The sequence below is a fragment of the Mirounga angustirostris genome, unplaced genomic scaffold (assembly GCF_029215605.1).
Source record: "Mirounga angustirostris isolate CCGP_5_RB_7025 unplaced genomic scaffold, mMirAng1.0.hap1 SCAF_12, whole genome shotgun sequence".
NCBI lineage: Eukaryota > Metazoa > Chordata > Mammalia > Carnivora > Phocidae > Mirounga > Mirounga angustirostris.
The window spans coordinates 67537757-67564030 of NW_026991720.1; the positions used below are offsets into that span (position 1 = coordinate 67537757).

Sequence of the window (26274 nt, forward strand, 5' to 3'; positions counted from 1 at the left end):
TGTGGTGCTCCGTGGTGTAAGGGCGTGGCTGGCCTCCGGCAGGTCGGCTCTCCGTCCAGGGTCCCCCTTCCCAGCTTTGTGATCTTGGGCAGGTTACATGAGCTCCTTCACCCATTCGGGCTCGCTTTTGCTCACTTATAAAACTGGAAGAATATTACCCACCTTATATGATGAGGACCAAAAGGGAAAATTCTTACAAAGCTCTTAGCATAATGCCTGGTACATAGTTAGCATCCAAATAAATGCCAGTGGATGATGATGTTGATCTCATCATAATGATCATTCTTACTAAAATTTTACTGGACAGATGTGGTGCTGGGTCTCTTTACCCTGTAAGTGTGGCAGGCCCCCGTCACTGTGCCTTCGTGCCATTCTCTGCCTGGATTAGCTAAACCCTAATTGCACGCAGTCACTGGCTGATGTGTTATTTTCTTATATGCCTTCCCACTTCCCCACATTATCCCAGCCAGCAGAAGTCTTGCTCTCGTTCGAATTGCCATGGCAATTTGTCTGGACCTTACCTCGTGTATATTCTAATTGCTCTTTCCCATGTGCCATTTTTTCCTATTCATAAGGCATATATTTATTGGGCCTCGTCGAAAATCCTTTGCTTGCTGTCTGTGTAGCCCTGTGTAAGTGCTGTATTAGCTTGCTAGTGCTGCCCTAACAGAACACCACAGACTGGGTGACTTAAACAACATGAATTTATTTTCTCACATCCCTGGAGGCTGGAAGTCCAAGCTGGTGTTGGCAGGGTTGGTTTCTTCTGAGGCCTCTCTCCTTGGCTTGATGGTGGCTGCCTTCTCACTGTGCACTCACGTGGTCTTTTCTGTGTGCACGTTTGTGTCCATATCTCAGTAGGACAGCAGTTACGTTGGAGTAGGGCCCACCCATACGACCTCTTCCTCCTTTAACCACCTTTGTAAGGGCCCTGTCCCTAAATACAGTCACCCTCTGAGGCGCTGAGGGTTAGGACTTACTTCAGTGTATGAATTTTGTTGGACACACTTCAGCCCATAACCGTTTCTTTAATGTTTTATGCCTCAATTTTCTCTTCTGTAAAATCTGGAAAAAATACCTCTGAGAGGGCTAAAGATAGGTAATCCATGCAAAGCAGTACCCCAGTAGCCAGTGATGGGTGCTTCATGAGCATTTATTACTTCACTCCTATTTCAAGCTCCTTGAGAACAGGAATGCTTTCTCACTCACCTCGTGTCCTTGGAGTTCTTAGGACAAATTTGAGCTCGATTACTTCTAAATATGTGGTGAATTTTTATGTCAATGACTGAATGATCAGGTAGCAGAAGTGGAGTCTGCTCTAAGTACATGTGTTTGTCTTTAGATGGATCCAGATGCTGGGTAGCAACTATGATTTCGGCAAGAAGGAACATACCAGGAAAGCTATAGACAAGTCAGTGTGCTCACTGTAAAGATGATGCCCCACACAGAGCCAGTCCTAGTGTAAAAAATCTTTGCCTGTCCTACTTGCTACAGACTCCAGAAGGTCCCAGGGAAATGATTTGTGACCAAATTCCACATGCACACACAACAGCGTCTTCACACAGCCAGGTCCCTAAGTGATGAGGGACACAAAGCCATCATACACAATAGGTGTTCCTGTTGGCGGGCCCGTGGAGCCCGCTGTCTTTGATCTCCTGGGGGAGAGACAGGGGTAAGGCGCTGTGAATGGACAATAGGCTGGGAGCCGGGAGCGCTGCGGCCAGTGTGCCGTTCAGTGATCAAGTCGTGGCGATGCCCAGACACTGTGCATCTGATGATAAGCATCGTCTCTCGGTGCCTCAGAGTCTCTCATTTCCTCCTAGCTTGACTCCAAAGGACTGATTCATCTTCAGAACCTCGACAATGTGCCACTTTGAGTCTGTCAGCTCTTTCTTTCTGAGCCCACCCGAGGCAAGGAGCCCATCATTTTGTCTCAGTATCCTTACCCTCTCTTCCCACTGTGTCTGTTCCCTGCAGCTGTCTGAAGTGGATTTGACTTTTGCATTGTCCTTAGGGATTAGAATTCACTCTGCAGTGCTAAAAGAATCGGTATCTATCAATTGGCTTGGAGTCAGAGCATTGAGTGTTAAGTTCTTATTTGGTATATAACATGAACTTTGATGAGTGTTAGTGCAGATGCAAGAGGAGGAGTAAGAGCAATTCTGTACCTAAGAACTGTCCCTTTACCAATGGCACCACCTGGATCTGTGTAAAAAGTTTGTTGTGAGATTACATGTAAAACATAAAAATTGCTCTCTGAAAGAAAGTGGAAAACTGGAATTAGAAATCCCAGCTGTAAGGAAGCCTGTCAAGCAGCCTCTCAGAATTCAAAGGGATCGTGGCAGCGATGCAGTGAAGTCAGGCGACCCTCAGCTCTCACTGCACATCTTAATCACGTGGGAACCGTTTTTGAAAGGGTGGTTGCAGAATTTCTTACTTGCCTGGAGTAGAATTTAGAAGTCACTACTTTTCAAAGCTCTGCAAGGGACTGTAACGTGCAGCCAGGGAGGAGAACCATCGCTTCAGGAGACTGGAAAAGAATCCTGTTTGGAGTCACTGCTGAGGTCCGGTTGCCATCTCCTGGAGCCTCGTATGAAGTCAGGTGGTTTGACACAAAGGGACTGGGGCTCGGTCTGCACATGGGGTGCTCAGCTGCCTCCCCACCCATTGCTGGCAGTGCATGGTGAGTCTGCTTTGTGTTCCTTTGCTGCTCTTCAAGATCAATGTACGCAGACCACTTTCCAGTCTGCCCTTGATAGAGATGCTCTCGCCCACTTCTGAGCTTTTAAAAATCAGCCTCAGACTAATTCCAACTCCTCAAATCTTCCTCAGCAGTGCTGCCCCCATACGTGATTTTAAAATAAATTTCTATTCATTTTTGCAACTCAAGAGCTTGGGTCAAGAAGCACAACCATAGTCCTCATTGGTGCTGTTACTCAGCCAGGTCCATTGCCTCTCTCCTTCTGCCAACCTTAACTCCCTCTGTGTCACGTGGAACGATGCAGGTGCGAGCCCACAAAATCCTGAAGGGCTATGGACAGGCTGTGGGTTGGTCCTCCCACCTCCCTTCAGGTCACAGCAGTGTGGGAGCAAAGCGTGGGTCTTCTGAGCCAAAGAGAAGAGGGAGCCAGCTATGTGTGTGGACCAGAGGAACACACCGGCCTCTGGGCTTGTCGCCCACGCTCTCCTTTCCACTTTCCCAGGGCCTTTCTGGGGCCTTTTGGTGAATCCATCCTCAGTCTTCTCCTACCAAGATTGTTTGGCCCGCCTCCTAAGAGGAGGTGAGCAGAAGGTGATGGGTGAAGCAAGTAAGTGAGGAGGGGTGGCCCGTGTGGCAGCCGAGACACCGGACAACACTCCTGCCTTCAGGACAGTTGTAATGTGTGGAGAGAGGGGAAAGCTTGGTGTGTCTTGGTTAAGATACCAAGTTGGTAAAGGTGGAAAAGCAATTTGATTTATAGAGAATTAATGGGTGAACAGATTTCTTTGCTTTTTTTGGCTAATATGGCTGTGTATATCAGATAAGTCATGTAGAGGTATTTGTTTTTCTTTATAGAAGACAAACATCTTTATAGATGATCTAGGTAGAAGAAATACAAATACAGCAGAAAAGAAAATAAACCACTGGTAATCTACCATCTCAAAAGCACTATACTGGCGTATTCTCTACACGATAGTAAGGGATATGGGGAAAGTGATACATGCATTTAAGCATGAGGGTTTTTACTTCCCAGTATATATATTGAACATTTCCCACAGTATTTTTTATTGGCAGCATAGTGTCTCATTGCATGACATACTTAAATTCATTTAATCCATCCCTGACCATTGGATATTTACGTTGTGCCTAATTTTTATTTCCAAGCATTATTTATAAATTATACTTCCAAGGTCATCTTTGTAGCCAGTGTTGATCAGTACTGGCCCTTTTGTGAGGGCACATACATTGGTTAATGGTGTCAGAGAATCTAGCAAGAAGTAGTTATGTATAATATTAGTCCAAATTATGCTTGTTACCATGATGGCACCAACTGAGCTATAAAATATCAGCACCATGTCTGTGGTCTAGTGTGGTAACATCACTATGTAATAAAGATTCTGAACTATACTCTGCGTCAACCTTAGTGTGGGTGAAATAAAAATTTAATGTATTTGTGACAAGGAATAACAAGTCGAAGTACAGTGGGAAAGAATGTAATTGCTTATAATAAATATAGGCTTAGCTTCAAAATAACTAGCTTAAAATTCCCCTTATTGTACACTTTAAAGATTTCCACTGATGATCTCGGAGGTGGGGCACCCAGCCACTGCTGGAATGAAATAACACACTTTGCTCAAAGTTTGGGCCATAATTGACTTAATGCATATTTTTACTACGTGGACATTTATCTTATATGAAAAGAGCAATCTATACACAGGTAATACATAAATAAAGTTACAAGAATATGTGACTCCATAAAATGGTGTTTGATGATGGACCTGATTTTTTAAGAGAAGAAAAAATAGCTTTCATCTAAGTTTACATGTTCTCTGGCAATTCTTGAATCATTGCCAGAATCATGAGGCCCATCATGGGAGAACCTATGTCCTCCCTGTCTCCTCCTATTCTGACAAGCAGGTCAGTGTCTCTTTATTTGGATACTATTTGATTTTCATTTTATTGTTGCCTTTGTGCCCTTGGCTTTGAGCCCTGTGATGGCCGCTATTTGTGCTTCAGGGAATCTTTGTCATTTCCACGTGAGGACTTTGGTGAGTCCAGGAGACATCATGTGTCTCTGCCCTTTTCCCTCTTTCAACCTCTGTGTGAGGGAAATAGGACCTCAGTACCCAAAGCCTTGGCAGTAACTGTATTTTGATTCAAACTCATCACTGTCTTAATTGATGGAACCAGGATCGAAACTACAGTCTCTTGAAGATAGAATATTCTGTGCTCCGTGGAGGATAATCCCTCCCCTCTTCCTAACCCATCTTACCCTTACCCTTCTTTGGTCCTAAATCTTTACTTTTTCTCTGTTTTAGGCAGGAGGCTCCCAGGTGATTTTCACGAATCCTTTGGAAATCGTCAAGATCCGTTTGCAAGTGGCTGGAGAGATCACCACTGGTCCCCGAGTCAGTGCCCTGTCTGTCGTAAGGGACCTGGGGTTCTTTGGGATCTACAAGGTAACTTTCCTTTCAGTCAATTATTAGGTTGCGTGTTCATCTCATAAATTAGCAAATGGGGTGAACTATGTAAATAAACTTTTCCTCAGCATGAAATCGATTCCTCACATTTTGGGACCTGGAGAAGATGTTCTGCTTGTGGGGCACATAGAGCGCCCTCAGAATACACTAATCATGGATGACTGTGATGTTAGTGTTGCCCAACTGCATTGCTCCTTGCAGCAACAATGGCTGGAACTTTATTTGGATTTGTTGTTAGTACAAAAACCCAATTATCAGCACTGCCCTCTATGAAGGACAGATGCAAGGATCACAGGGTACCATTTCTCGGAAGATAGGCTGAGCGCTCAGTTCAAGGAAAAGCCCAGACCAGATGGGGAATTTATTTTCTGATCCTGTACGTTCCGGCCTTAACCATATGTATTTCTCATTTAGAAAACAGTTTTTCAGAATAATTGCAAAACCAGGCTTTCAGAAAATTCTTGAAATTTGTTAGTCACATTCCTCTACCAAAAAGTTGAATTGGAATGTATTAGAATTAGCTCCATATATGCCCAGCTATAAGGCTTTATCAGACATAAGGTGTTTACCATTTTTCAATAAGAAGGTTCAAAAAATCTTTTTCATGGCCAACTTGACTTAAGGAAACCTTTAGGAATAAGTAAAACTCAAGTCAGATGTTTATGTAAAATAGTTTTCATTTATTTCCCCATAAATATACAAAATCCTGTCTTATAAAATTGGTATTACTCTTTTCTGTACGTACATGTCAAGAAGTATTCTGCTCAAACTCTTCGTAAGAATTTTGAATCAGTGTTTTGATCACCACTTTCTGAATCAGCCATTCACATGGTCTTGCGGAGTACATTGTGTTCATTTGTATCCCACATTGGCAAGGTGAAGCACTTTTGGACTCCGTGTGCAGTGTTGTCCCTGGAAACGTTATCCCACAGACAGATCACATTAGGGCAGTTGTTTCATTTTTCCTATTCCCAGTTCACCCTGAGTGGACATACCTGGTCCCATATTGTAACAACCGATAGTGCTTCTGAGCGTGAACTTTCAGTGCCGGGTTTTGACATCCAACACAGCATTTGTGAGATCCTACCCCTGGGAAGACTTTTTCACCCTTTTTTTTTAAAACTCAAGGTTTGCAGGTGATCTTGGCAGGCATCCAATGTTGGTAACAGTTGACGTTGTTTCAAGCAAATCTGCCCTTCCCCGAGTGCTACTCTACATGTCAAGGTGAAGTGGTTGGAAAAGTACCCCATGATCTGAGACTTAGTTAGAATGGAATATCATGCGACCCCTTCTTTTCTGGGGTTAGGAAAAATCTTTCCTTATGTGTAGACATATGTGATGTTTAGGAATAAATCTGCTGGTTCTTTAAGTAGCACTTCAAATGCTCGGTGTGTGATTGCACCGTGGAAAACACTGTTAAAGCTGTTTCGTCTACCAAGTTATTATCCAGCTGCCCAGGAAGTAGCCCGTATTGTCACAAAGCATAGCATTGATAAATCTGAGGAGAAATCATCTTCTCTTCTAAATTTTTAGGCTCTTTGCAGACTGTGACACGATGTGGCAGCATGTCATTCTGACAAGATGCCAGGCAGTCTTTCAGCGGGCTGTCTGGTGCGAAAGCACTTCGCTGCTATAGCAGTGATTGCTATCGAAATGTCTCGAAAGATAAAATGGTAAAAACTTGTTTGCTGACACAGAAACGGAGACTGTTCAACTACCTGCAAATGATACAAGGCTGAGAGCCCTTTGCATCTTTGCCGCATTGTAAAACCGAAATCCCCTGTCCCACCCCTGGCAAGAAGCTGGGCTCCCGATTTCGCAGTTCGGAGAGCAGAGGCTGCTGAGGATGGTGTCTATGCTGACACCGAGGCTCAGAAGTGGCTTGTTTCCACTTTTGTGCTACAGTCGTTGTCCTGAAATGAGCAGGACTGCTCAAGTTTGAGCAAGAGACCCATATAAAGTTGGTTTAATTACTAGCCTGGTGGTTTAATCTAGTTCAGAGGCATTCCACAGGGCTTGGTGCCGCCTTACAAAGCGCCGCTTTGGGGGTATTGGTAATTACCAAGTGAAGTCACTAACACTTTGAGCTTCTGGAAACTTGATTTCTGTGCAGGAGAGTGAGTTGGCAGTCTCCTCCTTCCCACAGGTCACGGGTGTCATCGGCTACATTGGCTAAGACTGAGTCTAGACCTCACTCAGCAGAGTTCCTCCTCTCCGCTCCATCTGCGGGGTCCTGCCTTACAGTATCCCAGCCCCCAGCCTCAGGTTTTGTTTCTGGGGAATGTCTCCTCCGGGCTCGCTCACCTTCCCCCACCCTCCCTGGTCAGAAATCATTCAGCAATTCAAGATCTGTGCCCGTCGGGGCATCACAGCTTTCGCATTTCTGGGTGGTTTAATGTGATTTTGTTTCAGCATGGTGCTTTTCAGTAATAAAGGTTTGCTGTTTCTCCTCGTCATTGGGTAGAAAAATGCAAATGACCTGGAGTGACCTAATACTTTAGAACTTGGTATGTGTCCCTGCAGGTGGGTCTTTAAAAAGAGATAAAGGAGAACTACTGTCCTGGTTTTAGTGCGGACTGGTAATTTTCCTTCTTCTGCCCTCAGGTCTTTTGTTTGCTGTCGTTAACATGACAATGTGGGACCCAGGGGGTGCTTGGTGAGTGGCTCTGTCTGTGTGCTTAGGCCTGCTGTTTAACCTCACCGAAATTGGACTTAACCAGTTTTTCTATTTTTCTCCTGAATTGACTTGCAAAATACCCAACTATTCTGTGACTTTCCAGTAAATGGTAATTAGAATATTTACTTTAGAAATACATTTACAACTGAAAAGAAAAAGTGGATGTGGTGAACATTTTACATTCCTGAGGTTAGAAATCGTTTAGAGCAGATACAGTGAACTCTGCAAACATAGCCCGCCCCTCTTCTGGTAATAATGAGAGAGATTGAGTCCTTGTGCAGACTAGGTAGGTGATTGAAGTCAAGGCAAGATAATTAACTGCCACTGAAAGAGCTATTTGAATATAATGTAGTTTGTTGTTGTTGTTGTTTTTGGTTTTGGGTTTTTTTTTTTTTTTTTTTTTTACAAAACCTGCAACATAGACTACTTTCTTAAGAATATATGAGGTTGTATTTCCCTTTCCCTACATAGATTTTGTTTTACCATGTAAGCCCCTGTAGCATAAGTAAAATAAATAAAATAAATTATGTCATAGAAAAGAAAGCGGTATCCATCTTCTTTTGAGTGGTACCTTTTCCATAGGAGCCAACAGAGAGCTTTGTTGAGGGAATGGATTGCACTGTAGGAATGGAAGGAAACATCATTTCACATAAAATGGCAACACAGCTGAAGGAGGCTAAAAAGAGGCTTCCTTAAGCAATGGACCAGTTCGTGTCTCTTTTCGAGGACAAAAACGTGGTCATTGAAGCGCCGGCAATCAGGATAGCAAGCATTGTCGAAAACTGCTTTCAGATTGTTTAATCACAAATTGCGCATCGATTGGCGTTACCCTGGAAGGCGGTCACTTCGGGATATGGGCTGTGTATCTGGTGTGTTCTAACCAAAGGCATTTGTCCCACTGCATTTAACAGCGTTCAGATATATTTTCATCTGCATGCGTGCATGTCGTGTATGTGTGTTCGTTCATGGAGTGTATATAAATGAGTCATTGGAGCTACTGTCCATAAAATCAGAAAGCAAGTAATGACATATCGGGTACATTCTTATTTATTCTGTTAGTTTGTCTCAAAGAGATGATGTTTGTGTGTTTTAAAAATTAAAATACACGTTCACCATTCAAAAAAATCAAATAATTCATAAAGGTATGTGCGAAAGTAAGATTCTCTACCACTCCCAGTTTCCTTCTCTCTTCAAAGGATAACCATTCTTTGTGTTATATAGCCTTCAGAAAAGAAAACTTTTCTGTTTACATCAATATTTCTCTCTCCCTTTTTTCCTCTGTACATCACATATCATATCAATACCAATGTTGTGTGTGTCTGTTTTACCGCAAATAGGATATTTCTAAATACACAATATTTCTTTTTTTAAATTGAACTATAGTTGACACACAATGTTACATGAGTTTCAAGTGCATACAATGTACCTTAGAGCTCTTTCCTCATTTTATTTAATAGCTGTGTAAAATTTTTTTCTTAAGTTTTTCTAAGCAGCTTCCTGTTGACAGATGTTCATGTTGTTTCCAGTTTGGGGATATCATAAGCAATGACAAGGTGAATATCCCTGCAGTATATTTTGACATACTTTTGTGAGTATATACAGATGATAAATTCCTAGCAATGAAAATTTTTAGGTCAAGGGGCATGTGCATTGTTTTAGTGTTAATAGATTTTGTCAAATTATATCAGTTTATCAACTTGAGCTTGAGAACATAGGAGTACAGAAGAATAGTTGCTCAATTCAGCAGCTTTTAAAAATACCTATTTTTTATGAGTTCATGGCCCCACCTGAAGAAAACAGTTGTCCCATCATTACGTTGGGGACAGTTGTGCGATGCGAATTTTCTAACACCAGGGGCCATTCATGACACGGTTTTGTAACCACCATGGTGCTAGTTCTCACCCTCATACTTCTCCCACATTTGTCTTTCCTCTGGGCCTCTGTGAAAGTCCCCTCATGGGTTTATTCATTTTGATTCTTGACTCCCCTAAATCTGTTGTCCCCAGAGTTGATCTATTTAAAATGTAAATCAGATTAATTGTGAGTGCACTCAACACACTTCTAATGAAAGCTGACTGTTCTGGTAGGTTTAGGATGTGGCTGTGAGGAGCCACGTCCCTGCTCAGGGTCTGGTGGGTAGAAAAAGGCAGCCATCAAGAAAACAAATCTCTGGGGGGAGGTGGGAGGGATGACCAGACGGGTGAAGGAGAGGGGGAGGTACAGTTTCCAGGTAGGGAACGAATAAGCTACAGGGATAAAAGGCACAGCACAGGAACTAGTCTGTAACATTGTAGCAGCGTCGTAAGGCGACAGATGGTGGCTACACGGTGGCGAGCACAGCACAACAAATGGAGACGCTGAATCACTGTGTTGCGCACCTGAAACTAATGTAACATTGTGTCAACTATACTCAACTCCCCCGCCCAAAAAAAACCAAAAAGACCCAAATCTCTGACATCAGGTGGTGCTAAGAACCTTGAAGAAAAAGGAGGCAGGTGAGAGTGGAGAAGGGCCAAGGCAGGATGGGATGTGGGGGAGGGGATACATTTTAATAGGATGATCAGGGAAGCCTCTCGGATGAGATGATATTTGAGCAGAAACCAGAGAAAATGAGAAATAAGTGTACCCTCCAGAGACTCTGTGTCCGGCAGCTTCCTGCTGCACTTAGAATAGAGCCACAGCTCCTTCCCTGTGGCCCCTTCTTTTACACCCTCCATTTTGTACTCTCTGCTAGTTACCCTGGCTGCCTTTCTTTTATTCAGATATTCCAAGTTCACTCCCTCTCGCTTTTCCTTCTGCCTAAAGGCTCTTCCCTTCACGTCTTAGGTCAACAGAGGCTTGCTCAGACAGCCAGGTCACTCACTGTCCTTGTGCCGTCTTCCAGTTCTGTCCAGAGCGCCCAGCACCATCTGCTGGTTTTAGATGTGGGTGTATGTGTGTCTGCTCCTTTAGAGTGTACTTCGATACCAGAGACCTACCTTGTTCACTGCTCCTTTAACCGTTTCTGGCACATAAATAGACACTTGATAAATATTTGTTGAACAAATGAGTGGCAAGCAAAAGCCAGGTGTTTCCAAGTTATAAACAAGGATATTAGAGCACAGAAAGTGAGTGAATTGGCAAGCAATGACCAAAGATTATGATACTGGGGACATCAAATGTAAAGAAAGCAGGTAATTATTCGAGAGCCTGCTTTCTCCTTTCTGGAGGCATCCATTCCTTCACCCAGCAAGCTTTGCCCTGGGTGCTAGGGATACAAACATAAATAAAAAATGCATGGTTTTATAAGAAGTTTATCTTCTCGTGGGGCAGTCGGACAGGTAAAAAGATCTTTGGAATACAGCATATGTACAGTTGGGAAGGGCTGTCAGGAGTATGCACAGGGTCCTTGGGGAGGTGGGGCTAACTCAGTGGCAAGGTCAGAAAGGCTTTCTGAAGGGGAGGTAGCCTTAAAGGATGAGTCATTGTTCACCAGTGGAAGGCAAAGACAAATGGCATGATCAGGATTGTGTTTGAAGAATGATAATTCCGTTTCAGTGTGGACATTGGATAAAATAATTTTAATTTCTATAATCTAAAGAGCTGACAGAAGATCTAACATGTTCTTATTCTAAAAAACTCAAAACAGAGCAAAGCAGAGTCATTCTCCCAGAATATCTATCATATTAAAATAGCACTGGGTACTAAAAACAATTCACAAGAGCAGTAATCTAACGGCTCTGGCCTAAGCTAACCTTAGACCTTAAGACTGAGGGTGGGTGGCTTGTTAGGAGGATCTAGGCTGGGGATAGTGGGGTGGACGGATGGCATTAACCTAAAGTAGGCTGTGACGGTGGAGATAGAGGGGATATATTTGGGGTTTTGTTTTTGTTTTTGTTTTATCAGTTTAAAATTTATATATGTTCGATACACGCACACACACACACTCACACACATAGTATCAATGCTTTATTTTCAGTGAGAGGGGATATATTTGAAGGATGTTTGAGAATCAGTCTGACAAAGTCTTGGAAAGTGTGGCAAGGTGAAAAATAAAGGATGATTAAAAGATGACTCCCAGGTTTCTGGCTTGAGCACCTGGATAGATGGTGATACCATAAATTTTAGAATTTTCTGATATTTAAGAAGCTGCAGAAACTTTACAAGACCTTCTATCTGGTGTTACCTCTCTAATTGAGATGAAAAGCCCAAAAATCTTAGGAGATTTAGCCAGGTGACTTAGTAGGCAGGGGTGGGACTACGACAGCCTATCTCCTGACTCCCTGTGCAGTGTTTACCTTACTCTGCCTTACTGAGTGTAGAACAGAGCCTTGTCAGAGGGCTGGGGACCAGAAATGCTCTTTTAAAGGTCATCTGCACGTGTGAAGCTAGGAGAGTGGGTAAGATCTCCAAGCCGATGGGACACCAGTGATGCAACTTGGAGACCCGGCATTTAGGACGCAGAAAGAAGAATAGATGGAAAAGACTAGAAGCAGCTGTCAGGTGGAGAACTGAAATGAACAGTTGTTAGTAGGAGTTGGTGGAGGGATAAAGTACAGGGGAGGGAGGAAGAGGTGAGTGGTATCAACTGCGGCAGAGACCAGCCAGGATAAAGCCCAAGAAAGGGTCTTTGAACTTAAAGATGGAGGTCAGCAGTTATCTTTAAGAAATCAATTTAAAGTAGAATGGCAGAAGTAGAAACCCATATGAGAAAATATTACCAGCAACAGACCACTCAACGTGAAGGTTTTACTGTGAAAGAAAAGAAGGGAGAGAGTACAGCAACTTGAAGAAAAAGAGTGGAAGGATGTTCAGGGAGAGAGGAGGCTGAGAGATTTATTGCGTTTTTCAATTTTGTTGTGAGAACCATAGCTATCTGTAGACGGAGAGGAAAAAGAGTCACTGAAGAGAGAAGGATTTGAAGCATCTGAAGGTAGCAAGATCGAATATGGTGCTAGGATTTCAGGAGAGGCAGTAGAGACAGAGCCCAGGCTTAGAAGAGAGAGGGAGAGAGTAGACAAGTACATGCACAGTGCACACAAGCCCATTGGAGCTCGTGCTTATTGAGTGCTTACTCTATGCCAGGCCCCGGGCTTAAAGCTCTATATTATGCCATGTCATTTAATCCTTAACTACAGCCAAGGAGGCAGATAGTAGTGTTTTTTTGTTTTTGTTTTGTTTTGGTGTTTTGTTGTTGTTTTGGTTTGGTTTGGTTTTGGTTTTAGCTCCAAGTTACCGCTGAGGAAAGAAGTCTTATGCGTTTAGGTAATTTGTACAAGGTCACAGACCTTGTAAGTAAGTAGGAGGCTGGGTTTCTAACTCAGTCCAATCTCTCTTTGAAACCTGATCTGTCACATAAAGATATGTTGAGCCAGATAGGAGAGAGCACATGCTGGGATAGTTGGGGGAAGTTTGACAACAAAGTTAGATGCTGAGCATAGACCGTGAGCTGCAGTTGGCAGGTTTGCTGTCATTGTGGACAGTGAGGATGGAGGTGGAAAGAATGGAGATGGCACTAAGCATCGTGAGCCTGTGTTAGCTTAGGCCAGAGCCGTTAGATTACTGCTCTTGTGAATTGTTTTTAGTACCCAGTGCTATTTTAATATGATAGATATTCTGGGAGAATGACTTCGCTTTGCTCTGTTTTGAGTTTTTTAGAATAAGAACACGTTAGATCTTCTGTCAGCTCTTTAGATTATAGAAATTAAAATTATTTTATCCATTGTGATGCAAGAGGGCCCTTTTATTTATTTCTTTTTTTAACTCTTATATTAACCAGAATAGCAACACAAATCATACACGCTGTGTCAAAAACTAGGTAACCTGACAGTGGAGCCATATTACTGTTCCAAGTGACATCTGTTTGTGTTCATTGAAAAATAACTTTGTGCCTTTCTGATAGCTTTGTCAAAAATATCTTCCAGGAAAATGAACATTTTGGACATCTTATCTCATTAAAAGGCAGAATTTTCAAAATTCACAAAAGGATATCAAATACCTTGAGGGGCCAGGTTTTATATCTAATATGGTATGAACTTGAGAATAATATTGGAAGTTATATGATATTATCCATATTATACTTAAAGGTTGCATAAAAATAAACTGGAAAGAATAGACTTTAAATCTTCCTATCCCTGTGTTTTAGGTACAGCATCTGTACAAAGAGGATAGTCATAGTACCTACATGTTCATAGGATTGTTGTCAGGATTTACGAACATAATGCATGTAAAGGACATAGGCTAGAAATTAGCACATAGTTTGCATGATGTGTTATTAATTTTAAGTTATAGGATGTCAGCTAATGGATTCTTGCAGAAATACCTGGTTCCTTCCACTCTGCCCCAGTCCTGGGTAATTTTTGATGTTGTGTGGTCAACAGCTGTCTCCAGGTCAGGCATTCTTCTTTGGACTTTAGCAAATAAAAGGAGGCACCTTGGAAAATATTATTTTTATAAAACACTGTCCAAAGGAGTCGAGTGTACTAAAAGGGGACTAGAAAAGGTCCTTAAAAATATTAGAAAATGACGACATTGTAGACCTGAAGGTAACACTGTATGTTAACTGTATTGGAATTAAAATTTTAAAACTTCATAAAGAAAATAAAAATAAAAAATATTAGAAAATGGGGCACCTGGGTGGCTCAGTTGGTTAAGCGACTGCCTTCGGCTCAGGTCACGATCCTGGAGTCCCGGGATCGAGTCCCGCATCGGGCTCCCTGCTCGGCAGGGAGTCTGCTTCTCCCTCTGACCCTCCTCCCTCTCATGCTCTCTGTCTCTCACTCTCTCTCTCTCAAATAAATAAATAAAATCTTTAAAAAATAATAATAATAATATTAGAAAATGGTCAATTTTAAAGATTTTTTTTTAAATTTATTTATTAGAGAGAGAGAGTGAGTGAGAGAGAGAGTGCAAGAGGGGGAAGGGTCAGAGGGAGAAGCAGACTCCCCGCCGAGCAGGGAGCCCGATGTGGGACTCGATCCCAGGACTCCGGGATCATGACCTGAGCTGAAGGCAGTCACTTAACCAACTGAGCCACCCAGGCGCCCAGAAAATGGTCAATTTTAAATCATTTTTCCATTTGTTCACCAAATATTTGTTGAGGGCTAACACTCTACTAGGAGCTAGAGTTACAAAGATGAATATGGTATCATTGCCTTCAAAGTGACCAGCACTAAGGGAGGTGAGAGAATATAACCATATAGTGCCATAGTTCTTTAATTAGTGCCATAAAGGTTTTTTGGTTTTTTTTGTTTTTTTGGTTTTGTTTTGTTTTGTTTTTTAAAAGAGGGAGAGAGAGAATCCCAAGCCGACTTCATGCCCAGCATGGAGCCCAATGCAGGTCTCAATCTCACAACTTTAAGGTCATGACCTGAGCCAAAATCAAGAGTTGGACACAACCAGCTGAGCCATGCAGGCACCCCATGTTTTTTAAAAATTAATTTTAGTAGGCAGAATCGTTTTTAAAAGAAGAAAATTCAGATATAAAAAGTATATAACAATAAAATGTTGGTCTCCTAGTCCCATGTGACAGATAACCTATCTTTCCAGAGGCCAACATTTTTATCAAGTTAGTGTTTTGTTCTTTTGTTGTGAGTTTCTTTTATTTCCATTTTCTGCTGAGTGCCTGCGGGATTAATTTTAACACAACAGTTTTTTATTTTAATTAAACTTTTGGAATATAATATGCAGTCTTTCATACTTAAAAATACTGAAAATGATGCTACTAATCCATTGCTAATGGAGTGCTCTGAATATGTTTTCTAGAAATGATAGATACATTTCTGCTAATCTGTCCTTCCATTTATCTGGTGTCTAATTGTGACTGATGTATTAATTTAAAAGGTACCCAGTTTAAGAAATGTTTTTGACTGTAAAATTAAGGAGATAACACTGTGTGACAGTCAAAAATTCCCACGTGGGGTATGATCAATTTAGCAAACCAGTATAAACCTCGGATTAGGTCTTTTGCCAAATAAAAGATTGGCTCTTAGCCTGGTAAATGTAGAACTCTACTGTGATTCAGGTATGAAACCATCTAGGAGTCCTACTTTAGCTGCAAGTTGTTTAAAGACTATATTAGTTATTTCCGTTTTCTGCTGCAACAGGACAGTGTGCTTTTCACTGATAATGGTAATTACCTTTATATCATCACCTTTTATTGAAGATCCTTTTGCTCAGTGTTGTACTGGGTACTTTATGCTAGTCATTGGACCTAAATTCTCATGTCCCTAAGAATGGTACATTTAATAGATGAGGAATTTGAGGTACAGAGATATTAAGAACTTAACAGCTAAGTGGCAGAGCAGTGATCTCAGCTCAGGTTTCTGACTCCAAAGCCTGTATTCCTGTTCCTATAGTGTCCTGCCATTGGTGGGGAGTTGCAGAATTCAGCTATAGATCCATATTAAGATGGTGCATTTTTTTTTTAAGATTTTATTTATTTGTCAGAGAGAGCATGAGTAGGGGGAGCGGCAGGCAGAGGGAGAAGCAGGCTTCTTCCTGCTGAGCAAGGGGCGCAATGTGGGACTCAGTCCCAGGCCCCTGGAATCATGACTTGAGCTTAAGGAAGACATTTAACCAGCTGAGCCACCCAGACGTCCCTAAGATGCTACATTTTGACTATGTTTTTGAATAGTCTACTACTTCTCTGAAAAGTCATTTTCTTCAAGAATAGTTGCATGTAGAAAGGTGGAACATGAAGAGAATACCCAGCTCGACTAGGTGATCAGCCATAATGGTTGACAGTGCAGAGAGTTGGCCTCCAATGAGTGTGCTTGAAGGGGATTGGAATAAAGAGCTTTTTTCTTTCTCCTTGGACTTGGAGATCTACATCAAGGAGAAAAAATAAAAAAGGAATTATCAGGGGTGTTGCCTGTATAATATTGCAACATTTTGAAGAAAGCTTATAAAGGGAGTGTGTCAAGGACAAGCCAACTTGAGCATCTCCTCTTTAAGGCATTAAGTTCTCCCCATAGGGTTTCTAACCATTGGCAGTTAGGATATTTGAGCTGATCATCCCATCGAAAACAACTAAAAATGTTGGGTAATATACTTTAGTATATTTTGTAAAAGTCTTTTCAAATTTATGAGTTAGTAATATTCAAGCCAAAATTAGGTGAGACAAGCAGAACTCTAAGGCTGGCTTTGACCTTCAAGGCATTTGCCAAACACCTAAACTTGAGCATTAATTGCTGATGTCCCAGGAGACAACCAGGTACTTCCCAGAGTGCTAAGTCTAAAAGAAAAGGGTAGAACTCAGCTGGGCAAGCAAGGCACTTAGGTCACAAAATGTAAGGAGGAACTTACTCTCAGATGCTGACCTTGTATTGAATAGCCCTGTTACTGAGTGCATCTCCAAGTCTCTACTTTAGGGACCACTCTTGCCTTATCCAATTCCTCCTGGTCCTGAAGAAATTCCTCTTCCATAAAGCTGGACCTCAAAGGGTTATACCCTCAGCGTAAGGGTAAAATTAAAATGCTCTCTTTTACCATTCTGGACTGTAAGGAAAATTGCTTTGATTCTGGAGGGAGAGGGGAAAACCCTCCACTGGGAGTAATGAGGAATTCTAAGCTTGTCTCATATGGGTTTGCATGCTGAATTTATATTTCTTGGGTGATATGAAAACTCTCAAGTTGGCAAAGTCTTGCACTGATAGTACCCCCAGGCACCTGACAGAAGCAAACACAAGTTCTCTCAAAAGGATCCCACCTTCACACTTGTTATGATGAGCACTGGGTATTATATGTAAATGATGAACTACTGAACTCTACTCCTGAAACCAATATTGAACTGTATGTCAACTAACTAGAATTAAAAAAAAAAAAAAAAAAAAGCCCATCTTCAACCCAGACCTCAAAGAATTTTCATAGATACTGTTCCAAGGAAAATGAACAGCTCATAGTCTAAAATCTAAAGTCACACAAGGAAACAACACTTTAAGAAGAGAGAGCAAAAAAACAACAGGCAGCATTTTAAACCTACAAAGACTTAAAATTTCAAAATTATTAGAAACATAAATGAATGTTTTTATTTGTTTTAAAAAATTAAAAAGAGTGAAAATATAATGGTTAAAATTTAAAACTGAACATTTCAAAATTCTGGCTTTAATAACAGATTAAACATAGCTGAAGAGAGAATTAGTGAACTAGAACATAAGAGAATTACTCAGAACAGAGAGCCAAAGAGACATTGAGACACAGAGGAAAGTATGAGATGGTCTAATAGGTATAAAAGAAAACCAGAAGGAAGGGAGAGATGGTGTCTAAAAACTCCCTGGAACAATTAAACAGCTGTCAGTCCTGAGATGCAAGAAGCACAACAAATCGCAAGTGGGATAAATAAAAATAATCCAGACTAAACCTGTGCAGTGAAACTGCTGAATACCAGGGCTAAAACACAGCTCACAGATGGCCAGAGAGCAGGTGCCCCCCAAGGAGAATGGTTGAACTGACAACCAGCTTAAAAACTGGAACAGTAAAAGCCAGAAGACATTGGCCAGTGTTTTCAGTGTGTGGAGGAAAAACCTTCCAACCTAGAATTCTATGCCCTGTAAAAACGTCTTCCAGGAACAGAGACAAAATAAAGACCTTGTTTAGACTAGCAAAACTCAAAATGCATTATCACTAACAAGCCCTTACTAAAGGAAATTCTAGAATGTACATTAGGCGGAAGGAAAGTCCTCCAGATGACAGTTTGGAGATGCAGCAAGGAATGAGGAGGAAAGAAAGTAGTAAATGTTTAGTCTAAATAGCATTGTGTGAATTTAAATATATGTGTGATTGGTAATTACAGTGCTTCATGTTTTTAAAGCTAGAATTAAAGTACATTACAATAAGATGGGGGGTTTATAATATAAGTTGTATAAAATGCATGTATTATACAGGAGGAAGGTAAAGATAACGAAGTATGTATATTAGAATTTCCAGGGAATAAACGCTTAGAGTAAAAACAGACTGTGAACCTTGCAAATAGATAGTGGGGAGACATCAGAAGAAACAAGACAAGAAAGGAAAGGAAAATTGAAAAGGTGGGACATGTTTTATAGATTTGTGTTGTGAAGGTGACATGCTCAGAGACTACAATTCCATGTAAAAAAAAAACTCTGTGCCACTTTCTGGATTTCCAGCCTGTCTAAATACAAGCATCACTGATGGCAAAGCAGCATATGATAGAACAGTAGAGAACTAGAACCAACACAGGAGTGGCATTTCCTACAAAAAAAAAACCCTTGAGTCAGCAAGATGCTTTGGTTAGAAGTGCAGTGAAATTAAGGAGAATCCAGTATCCTGAAGGTCCCCGGGCTAAAGAAATTAAATAATAGGTTTTGATATTTCATATTCAAATTGAAGTAATTTCAGTGTCACTGATATCAAGTCTCCGGTTGTTGGCTGGGTCATTTGGTTTTAACACCAGTGACACGATCCCATAACAGGTTGGCACCAGTGCTGTTTCTCAGCAAGATACTGAAACACCCTGTTCAAATCCCAGGCATGTGGGCCTCACTCTCCCTTGACTGGGCAGGAGAGGTGCTGCCCGACTATGTATCCAAGGGTTAACTCACTTGGGAGAAACCAAGAGGAATGCTAAAGATCAAGACCTGACATGCTGCCCATTGTTTGTAGCTCCAGGATCAAAATATACAATTATACATGCCAAATAAATTCTAAACCTATAAGGTAGGAAAGGAGGGGTGGCTCTGAGTACAGGTGCCAGAAGCATTAAATAACCTCCTCAGACAAGGTGCACCACTGTTGTCTTGAATGCTGCAGGTCCCTCAGTCTGGCATTTTCCCCCATGCTAGACAATGTGCATTCACTGCAGGAGTCTCTGTTAAGCCTCCGTCTCCCAGACCTGCTGGCTCCTGGTGCCCGGCCCTGACACAGAGGTGCCTTTGTGAGTGTAATTACCTTCCCCTGTATTAGAAATACTCTGTTTCGAGCTGTGGTTGCAGGTACAGCTAGAAGAAGCAGGAATTAGCATGCAAAAAGACCTGCACTGGCCCCTGACTCCTTTATCAGCAATCATTCTTAAGGCTTGTTTTTTGTTCCTCACATTGATTGGGTAGGTGTGATACCATCCAAGATGCGGAGCTTTAAAAGAAGAAAAAAGAGACGTTGGAGATAGCAGTGTGTGTGTGTGTCTGAGAGAGAGAGAGAGACATACAAATCCTGTTGTGTTCTGTCTTTGACAATTTCATGCCTGACAGAGCTGCCAGAGTAAACTTGAGTGGATGATTCCAGCAACTTAAGAACTGATTAAGCTCCCTTGGGCATTTCACAGTGTCCACATCAAAAAAAGCCATGAGAAGCAGAAGAAATAATTCTTTTGCCATGGCGATATTGTGGCCCGCGTCTCTGAGCCTCAGTAGCCCATGCTGACTGCAGACGATTAACCGGAGGTTGAGACCAAGCCTTGAAGTTTTCCTGGACTTCTAAAATAGAATGATGACGAGAGGCCTTAGAATGATACAGAATAGGAATGGAGCCAGAGTGGAGAATTAAACTAGATTTGAGTTTTGATTCTGGTTTATTTATATATAGGTCTCCCCTGAGATGCCTTTTATTGTTCCTGTCTGTTATTAGTGGGCCTTTTGTTAAAAAGGAAATAAAAAACCAGTAATTTTCCCTCTTTGGAGAAAGTGCTTTAATGAATAGTAAGAGATTAGATGATTGCATTTTGCATTTATGAATTTCCCCCAAGTGATTTTACTGTGTGTTTGGAGGAAATGCAGGGCTGACCAGAGAATGTCTGAGGGCAGAGTTGCCCAGAGAACCAGTGAGAAAGACTTAAGGCAGGAAAATGTGGGGATTTTCTTATAGGGCAAGAACATTTAAAGATTTATTTTAGGTGGCACACACTTTGTAATTTATTAATTTTTTAATGGCCAAAGTAATCATTTCTGTGTTGCTGACGCAGGCTCTTGGGAGCATGGAATGTTGCCTTTGATTATAAAGTTGCCTGTTCAGAATGGCTGATCGCTTAGGAAAGATCAGACGTGGGGCAAGTAGATTTCAAGTCAGAAGGGTTCCGTGTTGTGATGGTGGACTGGAGAATGGGTACTCACCATGAAGTGAAGGATTTATCAAGGAATCTGGGAGAGAAACATTCTCACCATTGGAACTTTAAAAGCCTTTTTCACATCCTGCTTCCCTTTTCATTGTGCTGGAGCCACAGGTCAGATGTTGCCCGAGGCAGCCTGACAAATTGGCACCTGCCTTTGTGCCTTAGACCTGAAGAAAGGAGTGGGGGAAAAGAAGGCGGGGGAAACGTAAGAAGTTTTTTTCTCCAACCTTTTGCAACATTAACTCTCCTTGGGAACTGGGCTTTGATGCCTGGGGTGTGAGAGAGGCCGCGGGCCCGCCCTGACTCCAGAGAGTGCCAGGAGAGCCAGGGACATCCACACCTACTCCTTCCCACCATCTTGACGTTGGTAGTGCGGGTGACACCTCCTCGGGACTTGCGTGGTTTTTCCACCATTTATTCCTAAGCCAGCCCCTGGCCCCACAGGTTTTCTTTCTTCCTTGGCTTTTCCTTCTCCCTTTTCTGAGATAATCAGAAACCTGTGACCTCTTTCATGGTCCAGTCTTCCCTCTAACACGCATAAATTACTTGACGACATTGTCTGATTTCAGGTAGGAAAAATATATCTTCCAGATCCATTTTTCCCTTGGTGTTTCACAGTGCAGCTCTGCTTTTTCCTTAGATTTGTTCTTTTTTGTATGTTTGCTCGCTTGTGTTTTGATCAGCCCATTTTTTCTTCTCAGGCATCAGGAATGTTTTCAAACATCTTTTTAAGCATGTTGCACCCCTTACTAGACACGTGTTCTCACACAGATACAGGGTTTATTGCCATGATTTCAGGACAGGGGGGAGCTTTCCTTCTTGGGAAACCAGCTGCTGCTTCCCGTGGCCTTCTGATCATCTTGAAACCATGTAAGCATCAGAGAGGCTCAGAGCTGTCTTTCTCTCCTTTTTTACACTTTTCATATTCCAATACAAAATCATCAACTACTTTAACCTTAGCTCTGTTGTATCGTTCCCAACAAATTATAGATCTTTGTTTGAAAATACTAAGAGCTTGGCTTTGGTTTCTAATATATATCTCCAAGAAATGAGTTCGTTTTCCTTGTAGGAGCCTGACAGTGTATCCCAAAGCCTCTTGTTAATCTTTTTAATTGTGCGTTGTTGTTGTTGTTGTTGTTTCTGTGTGACTTGGCAGAGTCAAATCAATGTCACCAGAACATGCCTTAGGCCCAACTGACAGCCAGAGATTTTGCTGAGTGTTCTCTAGCCCCTGGTTCCTGGCCCCTGGGTGCTTACTCTCTGAAATAGGCAACATTGATATAGGCAGATAGAAGAGCATGAAGAAAATCAGAACAGCATTGAGAAAGTGCAGACAGTGTGGAGCTGTATGGAATTCACTCCCCGTCTGCCTCTAGTTAAAGAATCCTCCGTGGGAAGGGTGGTATTTGGGCTTTAAATGAATGAAGAGGTGATATTCAGGGAGTTGACGTTCCCAGCTTAGCAATCATCAAGGTAGTTGCAGGGTATACCTGGATTGATCAGATGAATGGGGCATTGAGTGGCTTTACCTGAGAGGAACCAGGCTGACCAAGGAGAGGAAAATGGGAAAGTGAAGTCATTACAAAGTTTTGAGAAGGGTGAGAATACGGGGCCTAATTCACAGGACAGCTAAGACCAAAGATGGCCGTAGAGTTTTGCAAACAATAAATAGAAAGGAAATTTAGGCAGAATGGCTAAGTAATGAAGGAGATGTTAAACCATACCAGTCCCTACCTTTCCACCCACCCCGCCAACAAAAAACCCACAAAACCGTACACCATGAATTTAAGGAGAAGAAAAGGATAACTCAGAACCACAGGATGATGGTCTCAAGTATGGAATACTTACTAATATTACTGTTGAAGGAAATGCTCCAAAAACATTTTTGGTTATATTGGTTATCCCTGGCTGGTGAAGATTAAGCAATTTAAATTGTTAATGCTTTTCTGTATTGTCTGTGATGAGCAGTTAATATTTTATAATCAAGGGGGAGAAAACATTTTAAAGGAAAACTATTACCAGCAAAAAAACAGACTGAAGTTTGGCTCTTAGATGTGAAGATTTGGGAGAAGAGGTTAAAAGTAAAAACTGATAGATTTAGTAAAAAGCAAGATTTGTGGGAGGAAGAATTGTATCAGCCTAAAAAATTACTCCAAAGAGATCTGTTTAGAAAGCCAGTAATATGGCAGTGTTTCTTTTACTATATAGAGTTGTGCGTGAAGAAGATTTCACTGGGGGCTCCTGGGTGGCTCAGTTGGTTAAGCGTCTGCCTTCGGCTCGTGTCATGATCCCAGGGTCCTGGGATCGAGCCCCGCATCGGGCTCCTTGCTCTGCGGGAGGCCTGCTTCTCCCCCTCCTTCTGCTGTTCCCCCTGCTTGTGTTCCCTCTCTCTCTCTGTCAAATAAATAAAAAAAATAAAAATAATAAAAATTAAAAAAAAGACTTCACTGATCTTCATTTGAATTGGTTCTTTGGCATCTAATTTGAATATCTCCTGAACAGAGTCTGCCCTGCAGTAAAGGGCTAATGGCACTTACAGGAAGGTCTGGAGGCAAATGAGGCAACGGAAGTAAAAAATAGTGAAACAGCCAGGTGAGGGTCTTGCCCGCCCACATTAACTGATCGTAAGGGAAGGACTGGATGTGCGCATGGATCCTGTCATTCTCCTGTACTTTTCCCCCTTGAAAAAGTGTGTGTTGGGGGGGGGATTTGAGAGTCCTTTCCTGTGTTTTGGACCTATCTCTGGTTCTGCCTCCAAGGATGTCCCCTGAGCAAGCCATTAGTGTGGCCCTTAATAAATGTGCAATTGATAGATTAATAATCATTCTGGGCATCCGTTTGTACATATATATAAAAGGAGAATTTGGGTGTGGTGGATTTTGTGGTTCTTCAGTTAGGCATTTAACAGTTTGGGGATAGACAAGTTACAGAAGTGTGGGTCGATTGGCAGTACATGATGTAGATCTGCTCCCCCCCTGCCCCTTTTTCTGAATATCTATACAGAATGGACAGAGGTATCTTAACACATCCATGGGTAAGTTGACTGAGGAAAAGCGAGCAAGACAGAATCCAGATTCTAAGCATTTGTTCTAGTTATAGGATAGGCCAATCTAGGATGAAGTTTACTAGGATGAAACAAAGCCCTGCTTATGTTACTTACTTAAGGCAACTAATTAACTTACAGTATCCCTAGGTTAATGGCAATTTGTATTAAAAAGACTAGGGGTTTTATTACCCACAGTCTCAATGTGAGTCAGGAGTGTAATGATGGTGTCAGAAAGCCAAAGCTATAGTAACAGATGTGTAGTGTTAGGAACTTTGACAGAATGGAGCCTAGCTTCAGGCAAAAATCCCCGAGATCCAGCATCACTCAACCTTACTAAATGTCACTGGGCTGGGCTAGATCTGTTGAATCTGGATGGAGTCGTTATTTTCTTTCAAGAATCTCTCAATTTGGTGGAAATTTTTAGGTATGAGAAATCTGTGAAAGAAATGGTATTAAATCATTAGGTGTTGAAAAGGGGTGACTTCCTTCCCATTTAGCCTGCCTATGACACAGTATATGTCTTGTGGTTTTCATTAGAATGCTATGTTTCTGGGCACGCACCAGTTCTCAAGGTCTCCCCATGCATTATTTTGGCACCAGAAATTATTTGAAGACTTTGCTCTAGTTGCTAATTGCTCTACACACAGCTCTTAAATGGGTAGGAATTATTGTAAATATTTTAAGGCTTTAGAACAAGCATTTATCAATGTTTCATACCCTGGAGGAGAAGGGGTAAGTATGTGAATAAATTAGGGGATCCATGAATCCCTTGAAAAGGTATATAATTTTTTACGTATGTGTAATTTTTTCTGGGAAAGAGTCCAGCACTTTCATCAGAGTCTCAAACAAGACAAAAAAACAAACCTCTCCCCCTGCCACCTATATAATTTGTCTACTTCCTAGTATGTAAACAGAGGAGTACCTTGGTTGTTGCTGCCCATCTTCTGAGAACAGATACTCCCTGAAACGCCAGTGAGTGACTTGCCATCAGTAGGGATTTAAAAGGATGTTGCACGCAGAGTTCCAAAAGTGTTTAAATCAAAATCTTATCATTGGAACAAATGAGAACTATCCCCTTCTTGCTCAAACCACACAATAAGATTAGTTTTATTTTTAAAAAGAGAATTCAGATTTATTACTTGCAGAATTGGGGTTATTTTTTTTCTGTTCCCCTTTCAACTTGTGAGTACAAACTTGGTCTCCTCCAGGAATATTTTGTTCTGAGGTAAGTTCCAGAAAAGCTTGATCTTCTCAATGGGATATGTGTTTCATGTGGTTTTTCTTCCTTTTCAAATGCACAGGGCGCCAAAGCATGCTTTCTGCGGGACATTCCTTTCTCGGCCATCTACTTCCCGTGCTATGCTCATGTGAAGGCTTCCTTTGCAAGTGAAGGTGGGCAGGTTAGCCCCGGAAGCCTGCTCTTGGCCGGTGCCATAGCTGGTGAGTGGCCCCCACAGAGCTCTGTTCTCCCCCGGCCCCTCCCGTGTTACTGCCCAGAAATTTTTTGCTTACAGTTCTTGAGAGGGGACTTATGAGGCGGCTGTAGATTGCTTTGAATAGATACTGAAAAGAAAGGAGAAGAAATTAATCTTCTGGCAGATTAGATTAGGCAAGCTTAATTTCTTAACTCCAGAAAAGGCTCATTAAAATATGGTGCATTTTGTGGTATTGTTAAGTAAATAAAAATTTTTTAAAAAATTAATTAAAAAGCTACTAAATAATAACTACTGCTTACATTCTGGACAAGCATTTATGTACTATTTTGGTTAGATGCCTTTACTTTAAGCACGAGTATTCACATTTTTAAAACCTTTCAGCTGAACCGTTATCACTGTTCTGTGAAGTGAAACTATGAAACAATATAGAACTTCTAATTTATTTATTTGAGAGAGAGAGAGAGAGAGAGAGAGAGAGCACAAGTGGGTGGAGGGGCAGAGGGAGAGGGAGAAGCAGGCTCCCTGTGGAGCAGGGAGCCCGATGCAGGACTCGATCCCGGGACCCTGGGATCATGACCTGAGCCGAAGGCAGATGCTTTACCAACAGAGCCACCCAGGAGCCCCAGCAGTAGTTATTATTTAGGTAAAAGTAACGTAGTAGAATTAGGACGACTCAGCCTGAGGAGATACCTGATTCCTCATAGTTGTATTACAGGAACAGGATATGTTAATTGAGCCCCAGAGGGAAATGACTCTTGTTTTCAGTGCTACAATGAATATGTCAATAGAAAAAAAATATATATACAAAGGGGGAGGTTGGCTTCTACATCCCAATGTAAATTCCCAGAGAAAATTTGATTATGGCCACAGCAGGAATCCATTCGATCTTTGA

General features: G+C 41.7%; 1 protein-coding gene across 5 annotated transcripts in view; it reads left to right on the plus strand.

The window, feature by feature from the left end:
- The window catches only part of SLC25A13 (solute carrier family 25 member 13), a 180527-nt gene that overhangs the window by 143199 nt on the left and 11054 nt on the right, over positions 1 to 26274 (plus strand). For 4 of the 5 annotated variants that reach the window (XM_064575246.1, XM_064575244.1, XM_064575245.1 and 1 more), the window contains 2 exons: positions 5020 to 5160; positions 25248 to 25386. In XM_064575246.1, the coding sequence (XP_064431316.1) occupies positions 5020 to 5160; positions 25248 to 25386 (280 nt within the window). Of the gene's footprint in view, positions 1 to 5019; positions 5161 to 7785; positions 7838 to 25247; positions 25387 to 26274 lie in introns of those variants that run through there. The other variant, XM_064575248.1, reaches the window with a different exon arrangement.